General features: G+C 50.7%; 1 protein-coding gene across 2 annotated transcripts in view; it reads right to left on the bottom strand.

Annotated features, from left to right (window-relative positions):
- GDPD5 (glycerophosphodiester phosphodiesterase domain containing 5) overlaps nt 1–10,613 on the bottom strand; it is a 141,449-nt gene that overhangs the window by 77,668 nt on the left and 53,168 nt on the right. For both annotated transcript variants that reach the window (XM_015418211.1, XM_015418212.1), the window contains exon 3: nt 1,936–2,029. In XM_015418211.1, coding sequence (XP_015273697.1) covers nt 1,936–2,029 — 94 coding nt within the window. The remainder of the gene's footprint in view (nt 1–1,935; nt 2,030–10,613) is intronic.

Raw genomic sequence — 10,613 nt, 5'->3', positions numbered from 1 at the left:
GTGTGTGAAACGGCAGCCCTGTTCCGGTTCAACTGAAAACGGAAGACTCCCGGCTTGAAACCGGGAGAAACTAGGTAATGTGAAATTCCCCAGGGTGTTGGACTGGATGGACAACTGGTCTGATGCAGCAGGGTTCTTCTTAAGTCCCTGGGCCTCTGGGAAGCTCACTGGCAGCACACAGGACCAATCCCCTTCCCCTGTTGTTTTCAAATGTCAGCTATTCAGGGGTATACTGCCTCTGCATATGGAAGCTCATCTCCACTGAGTCGCCTAATGGCCACTGATAGGCCCATCCTTCACAAAGCAAGAGCTTCTGCCAGCGAGCGATGTCTCTGATATTCCTGGACCGCTCAGTTTTGCAAAAAGGTCATACAAAAAAATCCTCAATGCGAGCTGTCCTCCGTGAAGGCTTTCTGAGGGGGAGGGGGGGTTGTCAGGAAAGGGACACCTAAGGTAGCTGACTGAGAAGCCAAGAGGCACACCCAAGACAGAAAGCATTGCTACACCAGCGAGAACCTGAAAAGTTATGGGGAGTGGGAATCCCTTTCTCCAAAATCCGCTAGGCAATAGCCACTGAAGCCCTCTTATTCTCTCTCTTTTCTCTTTGATTTCCCTTTGCAGTTTCCTTTTACTCTGGGGTGAAAGGGGGCAGATCCAGTTTCCATAAATTAGTAAAAGGCAACTGGAAATCCAATCAAGCTCCAGAAGCGACTTCTCTGACCCCCAGTATTTATTTATTTATTAAATTTGTATCCCGCCCTTCCAGCATGGGCTCAGAGCAGTATCACTCTGACTCTAGGAGAAGGAGGAGGAGGAGGAGACTGGATTTATATCCTGCCCTTCACTCAGAGTCTCAGAGCGGCTTATAAACTCCTTTCCCTTCCCCTCCCTGTGAGGTAGGTGGGGCTGAGAGAGCTCTTTCCAGAACTGTCTTTGAGAGAACAGCTCAGACAGAACTATGGCTTGCCCAAGGTCATCCAGCAGCTGCATGTGGAGGAGTGGGGAATCAAACCCGGTTCTCCCAGATTAGAGTCCACGCACTTAACCACTACATCAAACTGGTGCACTTAACCACCTTCACCAAAAGATACCCACTCCCTTTTATTACACATGTTGGATGCCTGGACACCTGTGGACAGAGATATGGCCTACGAGCTCTGGAGACGTGGCCAAAGGGCTCTTGAAGCCCTAATGTAAACAGCAACATAAATTCTGCACAAATCTTCTGACAAACAGGTCTAGGAAGAAGAAACAGGCAGAGCTTTTGTTGCTATTCAGATGGGGGGGGGGAATTAAAGTGCCACACACCAAAGGAGGGAGATTTGCCAAAGCCTCCATTCTGGGTGACAGAGGCCTTTGCTCTGGTCTTAAGTCACCTTAGAGCAAATGGGCAGAGTCTTTATAGCTGAAATCAGAATACGGGTGGCACTCAGAGCCCTCTCTGTGGGCACGCGTGCCATCGCCCCAGCCAGGCCCAGACCATCATTAAAGTGTTGAATTCCCTGCCAAATAATTTTAAGTCAATGAAAGCATTTGGGATTGCTTTCCTTACTTTGTTTGGATCATCTTAAGTTAATGTATGAGTTGTTTTTTCTAAAGTAAAACCTCAGTATTTAGGTTAAATTGCCGTGTTGGCACTTTGCGATAAATAAGTGGGTTTTGGGTCACAGTTTGGGCACTCGGTCTCTAAAAGGTTTGCCATCACTGCATTAGAGCAAATGGGCAGAGTCTTTATAGCTGAAATCAGAATACGGCCCTTGTTCAAAACTAGTTACCAGCTTCAAAACCTCTCGACAGCCGTACAAGAGAGACTGTCCTGCGTCAGCAGAATCGACAGCACTCCCTTTCCCGATTCCCACATGGCCAACAGGCAGCATTTCAGCAGGGGGGGGGGGGGGGGGGGGAGAGAACCTTTTCTTTTCCTCCTCAACTTACCAACAAGGCCGTGATATACGTGAAACCGGCAGCTGTCGTAACCAGTATCGGAACGGACCAGTCGCTCCAGTATCCCATTCTGTTATATAAAAACCTGAAGGATAAAGGAGGAGACAGAGAGAGGAGGAGATTGGATTTATACCCCGCCAGGGGTCATTTCCTGCAGGAGCGCACAGGAGCGAAGCTCTGCCAGTAAAGAGCCAAGGGGGCGGGCACATGCAACAAGCCCCACCCCCTGCTCCCAGCAGACCTCAGTCAGAGCAAGAAGCAGCCAGGTGAGTTGCAGAGCTCCCCCCGTCCCCCTGGTCCAAAACAGTCCAGTGGCACCTTTAAGACCAAGTTTTATTCAGGTACAAGCTCTCCCTCCTCTGTGAGGGCAGATCTGCACGTTCCCCCCACCCCAATAGCTAGCAATCCAAAACAGTCCAGTGGAGCCTGAGCGGTGGGTGTTGCCTTCTGACACACTTCCAGTGATGTCAGGGGGTATGGCATATGCAAATGAGTTATGCTAATGAGTTATGCTAATGAGCGCCTGCACCTCTTTTTCTACAAAATGTCCCCTGCTCTTAGGGCTAGAGACCCAAGGGGTTTTTGTCAGGTACCAGTCACGGTTGTGGGGCAAAAAGCATTCTAGCCCCGAACAAGAATCCCAGCTATGAACACGAACGTGCCCAAGAGAGCTCAGAAGCATTAGAAGGTAAATATCGAGGCCCCGTCCCTATAAATCAGTGCTGCAAACACCACCCTACCTGCTCAGGGCTGGAAATGTCAAATTTGCATTTAAATAGAGTCACACTTCCTATTAAGCCTTACTAAAGCTGGGGTGTACTAAGGAGGAAGAACACCAGTGTGCCGCCGTGTAAGGATCAGATCAGACCGCTGGGAGGCATATCGGGAGAATGTGAAAAGCGGAGACCAGAAACGTAGCAACAAGTACATTTCTGGACTTCGATGAGGACGACCGAAGCCTTGGAATAGGATGCCACCAGAATGGGGGTGAGGGGACCTGGAAAGTACGGGGGCAGGGGGCGGGATGCCGACGCCGTAGCAGGGCGGGTCGCCGCATGTCCTGGTGAGGTCACAGGGTAGCCGAGGTGGATGAATTTGCAACCCCGCCAACACAACCTTGTGCGAGAGCCAGGGTGGTGTGGTGGTTAGGAGCGGCGGGCTCTAAACTGGAGAGCCGGGTTTGATTCCCCACTCCTCCTCTGTGTGAAGCCTGCTGGGTGACCTTGGGCCAGTCACCGTTCTCTCAGAACTCTCTCAGCCCCACCTGCCTCACAAGGTGGACTGTTGTGGGGAGAGGAAGGGAAAGGCTTGGAAGGAGGAGAAGGAAGAAGGAGGAGGAGGAGGAGATTGGATTTATACTCAGCCCTTCACTATCCGAAGGAGTCTCAGAGCGGCTTACAAATCTCCTTTCCCTTCCCCTCCCCACAATAGACACTCTGCGAGGTAGGCGGGGCTGAGAGAGCTCTTTCTAGGACTGCCCTCAGCCCCAATCCCCTGCTCTCAAGAAACTGAGTAGCAGGAAGGGGGGGAACTGCGTCTACCACGGCCTTCGATTTGCAAGACCTGAGCAAAGCTGTTAACGGTAAGACATTTTGGACGATGAGATGTTTTGGGGCTGAGGGCAGTCCTCGAAAGGAAACCGGCAGCTGTCGTAACCAGCATCGGAACGGACCAGTTGCTCCAGTATCCCATTCTGTTATATAAAAACCTGAAGTATAAAGGAGGAGACAGAGAGAGGAGGAGGAGGAGATTGGATTTATACCCTGTCAGGGGTCATTTCCTGCAGGAGCGCACAGGAGCGGAGCTCCGGCAGTAAAGAGCCCAGGGGGCAGGCACATGCAACAAGCCCCACCCCCTGCTCCCAGGAGCCCTCAGTCAGAGCAAGAAGCAGCCAGGTACGTGTGCGGCAGAGCCCCCCCCCCCCCGGTCCAAAACAGTCCAGTGGCACCTTTAAGACCAAGTTTTATTCAGGTACAAGCTCTCCCTCCTCTGTGAGGGCAGATCTGCACGTTCCCCCCCCAATAGCTAGCAATCCAAAACAGTCCAGTGGAGCCTGAGCGGTGGGTGTTGCCTTCTGACACACTTTCAGTGATGTCAGGGGGTGTGGCACATGCAAATACGTTATGCTAATGAGTTATGCTAATGAGCTCCTGCACCTCTTTTTCTACGAAACGACCCCTGTGTATATTGATGTAACTTGCCCTTTGCCTGCTTGTGGGATAGGGCAGGCTAGAAGTCCAATAATAAATAAATAAATATATAAATGGCATTATCAACTAGAAAAGACTTGCATCACTACTTTGGAAGACTTCAAGCTCAGTCGTGTCTCTTATTTATTTTAAACAAGCATCAGACATCTCAGGAAACCTGATGAATGCTCTGAGTCATTTCATTTGCCTGCTGTAACCCCTCCCCCCCGTTTCTTTTCAAGGTAAAGAAGAGACAGGAAAGAACACAGTCAGAACTAGAGTGCTGTGTGAAGCAAATACGATGTGAAACAGCTAAGCATGATGTGGGATGTGTTGTTTTCAAGGTAACCAGCGGTGAAGGAAAGATCTCAGCAGTGCTCTCTCTCCTTCTCTTATGAGATTCTACCTTGAGTGCATAATGGGGATTATAGTCTTCAATAAATATTGAAGCCACAACTGAAGTCACGCTGTCCAAACAAAAAACCCAATCAGGTTTTGTTGCATTGTCAAAAATTCAGCGGAAAAAACCTGGATGCCTGCTTTTATTTAAAATGTCTTTGGATCCTGCAATTTCACGTAAGACTGGCAATAATTAGCATATTCTAAAATAGTGCCATTATATTTCCCTTCCTATTTATGAATTTAGGTGTGCCTGGCCCTAGAATAACAACAGTGGGGATATGCAAAGGGGCAGAAGATTGCACGTATGCACCTCTACTTTATACCCTTGCTCAATCCACTGCTGTGCAAATGATGTGTGGGGAATTTTTCTTTTCAATAAATTTGTTCTGATTTTACGTGCTAGAAGTCCCCCCCCCATAAAGATGATAAGGCCCACACATTACTAAAAGGGTGCTGGGGAAGGGAGGTAGTCAATTCATACACCACTAGATGAAGTGGAGAGGAACTGGTTGGCCACTGTGTGAGACAGCATGCTGAACTAGATGGATCATTGGTCTGATCCATCAGGGCTCTTCTGATGTTCTTAAGTAGATCCCCAGAGCATGCAAGTGTGGTAAACCATCCCTGTGGTAGCTAACCAGAGTGAGAATGAGATGCAGGAAACAGGTGGAGGCTGTAAACATTAAAATGGATGCAGTGTCAGGAGAACTGGCCCACTTATTTATTCATTTGTTTGGTTCAATTTCTATCCCACCCTTCCCACAAATGGGCTCAAGACAGGATAGAAATACTGTAATCAACCAGGAAATACTGTAATACTGGAAATAGCAGGACATGTAATACTGGAAATAGTGGGAAATACTGTAATCAACCAGCTGGTGGCAGTGTAGATCTGAAGAGGGAAGCAAGAAACCCCCTTGTGAGTCAGGTGGACTTGGGAACAGTGTTCCCTCTGAGCTGAGTGAGTGTGAGCTAGCTTACAGTTTTTTAGCCTCCGGCTCACACATTTTTGTCTTCGCTCAGGAAGGATGGCCCCGGAGCAAACTAATTTATGCAGTAGCCAAATCGCTGGCTCACAACTTTTAATGCCAGTAGCTCAAAAAGTAGAACTTTTGCTCACAAGACTCCACCAGCTTAGAGGGAGCATTGCTCGGGACAGTGGGGCAGTGCCGGGCAGAGGCCTGGGACGGCCACTCAGTGTCTCAACCTCCCAGAGGGCCCGAAAAGGAACAATGCTCATGGGTGAGCAGAGGATTCTGTGGCGAGCACCACGAAACCATCCACAATGTGAGACAGTGCAGATATAGAATGGCTCTTATTTGGGACAGTTGGGAGGGCCAAGATTTCCAATAGATATGGGAATTAACCAAAGCAGGGGGCAGGTTCCCCTAGTCTCAGTTCTTGCTGGCTCCTGTTGTGGAGGACAAAAGGACAGCATGTTTCAAGAAGGAGGAGGAGGAGGAGTTGAGAAAGCTCTGACAACTGCTCTTTCAAGGACAGCTCTGACAGAACTATGGCTTGCCCAAGGTCATCCAGCAGCTGCAAATGGAGGAATGGGGAATAAAACCCGGTTCTCCCAGATTAGAGTACGCGCACTTAACCACTACACCAAAACTGGCTCTTTAAACAAAGACACCGAGAAACAGAAAAGAGGCTCTCGAAAGGGGATGCCAATCACCCGGCTTTCTACGTGCCAGTCGACAGGCCGCTCGCGAGAGACAGATGCTGTTATTCCTCCTGACAAGCTTCTTGAGTGGGCCCTTTCCCCCAACTCCCCTTGCGAGTGTTATCAGCCAACACACCTGTGATGCTCTTAAATACCCAGGCTTAGTAGGAAATGACATTTCCTGTCTCTCCCGGGAGGAGCTTTGCAGTAATTACGGCCTTCTGCCGCGCTGCTGTTTCCTCCATGGTGATTTTGCGAGATAATTTTGTGCTATTTTAAATGCTGTGTTGCCTCCGTGCCTCCGTGCTCCTCTGACGGCTGATCTCTAGCATGCAGGCATGTTTATTAGGTGCTGTTTCCTAGCCAGGGCCAGAGGCTCAGGAAGACTACTAAGGAAACCCAAAGAGAGGGGGAGAGAAAAGAGTCTGGATGAAGTATTAAATGCTATAAAACCAGAAAATGTGCCACATTGGCAAACTACCACATGACTAAGCCAGCCACCCGGCCCATGGAAAACATAACAGCACTCAAGCTAAAACTCTGGTTAGACTCCAAGAAGGAAGTTCCCGGTTTGGGGGAAAGTAGCCGAGGACGTCTGTCAACGGGATTTGGAGACAGCTGTCCCTTCAAATGAACATTAAGATTCTCACAATATCATGTTGGCCACAGGTACACAAAGCATTTTGTACGAAGCTAGGCTTACCATTTGCCTGGTGGCAGCGAGAAATCTCCCGCCACTGCTCTCAATCCCCCACTCTCGATCATTTCAATGGCAGGAGATAAAGAAGAAAAAGAGGAGGAGGAGGAGGGGATTGGATTTATACCCCGCCCTTCACTTGGAGTCTCAGAGCGGCTTACAAACTCCTTTCCCTTCCCCTCCCCACAACAGACACCCTGTGAGGTAGGTGGGGCTGAGAGAACTCTGACACAAACTGCTCTTTTTCAAGGACAGCTGTGCCAGAGCTTGTGACTGACCCAAGGTCACATCAGCAGGTGCAAGTGGAGGAGTGGGGAATCAAACCCGGTTCTCCCAGATTAGAGTCCGCACATTTAACCACTACACCAAACTGGCTTGGCTACACCAAACTGGCTTCCAAAATGGAAGGTGTCCATGGTGACGCTCTAGGACTATGGCAAACACCACAGAGACTGGGTACTGCGAGAACGTCACGACCATCAATTTTCCACAGGTAACCTCGCATTCCCCCCAAAATCCACCCATGTCAGGTGCTGCCCTGAAATGTCCCAGCATTTGCAATGGTAATCCCCCGGAGCATTGGGGGGAGGGGGGAGACGAGACATGATCTCCTCTTTCGAAACAGGAAGTGACATCAGGATACATGATTGTGAAATTCCTAGAGTGTCATGACATCACTTCTGTTCCAACCTTAGTGACAACGGTGTGTGGGACCTGAGCCCACATGTGGAATACCCATCCACTCACTTCAGGTTATACGCTCAGAATTCTTAAAATTACTGAACACAACTCCATCCCCTCTCCAGCTATGTCTGGCCAGACCAGCAGTCCCCTGCCTTGTTCAGCCAATGACCAATTTAAGAATGTTAAGAAAGGTTTGTGAGTGCCACCACAAAATGGCCACCCTTTGGGCAAGGCGTATTCCAAATGGCTGCCATTCAGGAGAAGCCTATTACAAATGTTGGGTTTTTTTTCTGAGGAAAAGATACTCTCTGCTTTCAGATTCCACAGGACGGGGAGGGTTGACTTCCAGCCTGGCCACGGGGAGAAGGGGGCCGAGTCGAGTAACATAAGAACGTCAGGACGGACAAAAGGAAGTACTCCTAAATCCCACAGTTCCCCCCACAGTGGACGTAGTGAAGCCTATGTCCATAAACGGCTTTAAAAGGGAATCAGACAAATTTTTGGAAGAAAGGCCTAACAGCGGCTACTAACCAAGATGACTAAAAAGAACCTCCACGTTCAGAGGCAGCACACCTCTGAATGACGGCGCAACAGGTGGCAACCTCAGAAGTAGGCCTCAACCTCTTTGCCCTGTTGTTGGCTGCCCAGAGCAACTGGCTGGCCCCTGTGTGAGACAGGAGGCTGGACTAGATGGACCCTCACTGATCTGATCCAGCAGGGCTCTTCTGATGTTCTCATCAGGGAAAGGCCCCGGGCTCTCTGCCCTGTTGTGGGCCCTCCAGAGGAACTGGTTGGCCACTGTGTGAGACGGGATGCTAGACTAGATGGGACTACAGATCTGATCCAGCAGGGCTCTTCTGATGTTCTCATCAGGGAAAGGCCCCGGGCTCTCTGCCCTGTTGTGGGCCCTCCAGAGGAACTGGTTGGCCACTGTGTGAGACGGGATGCTAGACTAGATGGGACTACAGATCTGATCCAGCAGGGCTCTTCTGATGTTCTCATCAGGGAAAGGCCCCGGGCTCTCTGCCCTGTTGTGGGCCCTCCAGAGGAACTGGTTGGCCACTGTGTGAGACTAGGAGCTGGACTAGAGGGGCCCTCACTGGTCTGATCCAGCAGGGCTCTTCTGAGGTTCTTATCAGGGGAAGGCCTCGGCGTCTCTGCCCTGTTGCTGGTCCTCTCTAATAACTGTCTGGCCACTGTGTGAGACGGGATGCTAGACTAGATGGGACTACAGATCTGATCCAGCAGGGCTCTTCTGGTGTTCCATGGAGACTGGGAAGATTCAGACCAGTATATACAGCTCCCCCCCCCCCCAGCAACCAGGGCAGCTGGCAAGCTCTGATTGACGCAAACATCAGGCGAGCTGACAACCTACAAGCCTTCCCCCCCAAAGGCATCCCTCATGTAAAGTATGTCCCCCAGGAGAATCGGCCCGGGGCACAGGGTATGCCTCACGTCAGCTTCTGCCAGTGAAAGACTATTTGCCTCCTTAATCAGTTGTAACATCTGCCTCTCGCACAGCGGCCTAAACAGGCCCTCTGCTGACAAGATCACTGCCGCTTTGACAGCATCTGACGGACCAGTTCAGGAAGGGAAGGGAAGGGAAGTCACGGCACCTGCAACCCTCTGCATTGGGATCCGTGGACCAAGGGGAACAGCAGGATTGAAGTGGCATTGCTGAAGCGCAGCAACAGAACCTGTGGGGAGGGGCCGTGGCTCAGTGGCAGAGCCTCTGCTTGGCATGCAGAAGGTCCCAGGTTCCATCCTTGGCATCTCCAATTAAAAGGACCAGGCAGTAGATGATGGGAAAGACCTCTGCCTGAGACCCTGGAGAGAGATAGACAGGGGCTGTGGCTCAGTGGCAGAGCATCTGCTTGGCATGCAGAAGGTCCCAAGTTGAATCCCTGGCATCTCCCGTTAAAAGGACCAGGCAGTAGATGCCTGAGACCCTAGAGAGGCATAGACAGGGGCAGTGCTCCCTCTAAGCTGTGGAGTCTTGTGAGCAAAAATTCTACTTTGTGAGCTACTGACCTTAACGTTGTGAGCAAGAGATTTGGCTATAGCATAAATTAGTTTGCTCTGGAGCCATCCTTCCTGAGCTAAGACAAAAATGTGTGAGCTGGAGGCTAAAAAACTGTGAGCTGGCTCACGCTAACTGAGTTTAGAGGGAACACTGGACAGGGGCCATGGCTCAGTGGCAGAGCCTCTGCTTGGCAGGCAGAAGGTCCCAGGTTCAATCCCTGGCACCCCCAGTTAAAAGGAACAGGCAATACGTGATGGGAAAGACCTCTGCCTGAGACCTTGGAGAGACAGAGACAGGAGCTGTGGCTCAGTGGCAGAGCATCTGCTTGGCATGCAGAGGGTCCCAGGTTCAATCCCCGGCATCCCCAGCTAAAAAGGACCAGGCAGGAGGTGATGGGAAAGACCTTCTGCCTGAGACCCTGGAGAGACAGAGACAGGGGCTGTGGCTCAGTGGCAGAGCCTCTGCTTGGCATGCAGAGGGTCCCAGGTTCAATCCTCGGCATCTCCAGTTAAAAAGACCAGGCAGCAGGTGATGTGAAAGACCTCCGCCTGAGACCCTGGAGAGCCGCTGCCAGTCTGAGCAGACAGAACCGACCTTGACGGACAGATGGTCTGATTCGGCAGAAGGCCGCTCCGTGTGTACAAAAGACAGTGGTCTTCTTGAAATCCTTGAAAGCTTCTGCCAGCTGAGACAGACGGTCGACCTCAGAGTAAGGCAGCTTGGTTGGTTTTGATGTACTTAAAAGGTTTTTAGGCTTGATGATGCCTTCGTTTCTGATGTAAGGGCCAACAGTGGGGGGCGCGGGAGGGGGAGTGGGGGGGGGAGACTCGACAGCCACCTGTAATCTTTGGAAAGCGTTTGGCAGCCTCTGCAGAGACGAAAGCAGACAAACTCTTTTCTGTGGCCCCAGAAGGTCGGGCCAGAACCAAGGGGTTGAAATGAAATCAGAAGAGTTTTCGGCTAAGTATTAGAAAGAACTTCCTGACAGTCAGAGCGGGTCCTCGGTGG

Source organism: Gekko japonicus, unplaced genomic scaffold, assembly GCF_001447785.1.
Source record: "Gekko japonicus isolate JY-2015 unplaced genomic scaffold, Gekko_japonicus_V1.1 scaffold2739, whole genome shotgun sequence".
In the NCBI taxonomy this organism is placed as follows: Eukaryota; Metazoa; Chordata; class Lepidosauria; order Squamata; family Gekkonidae; genus Gekko; species Gekko japonicus.
Note: the sequence above shows the minus strand (reverse complement) of the source record. Positions and strands in the feature narration are given on the sequence as shown.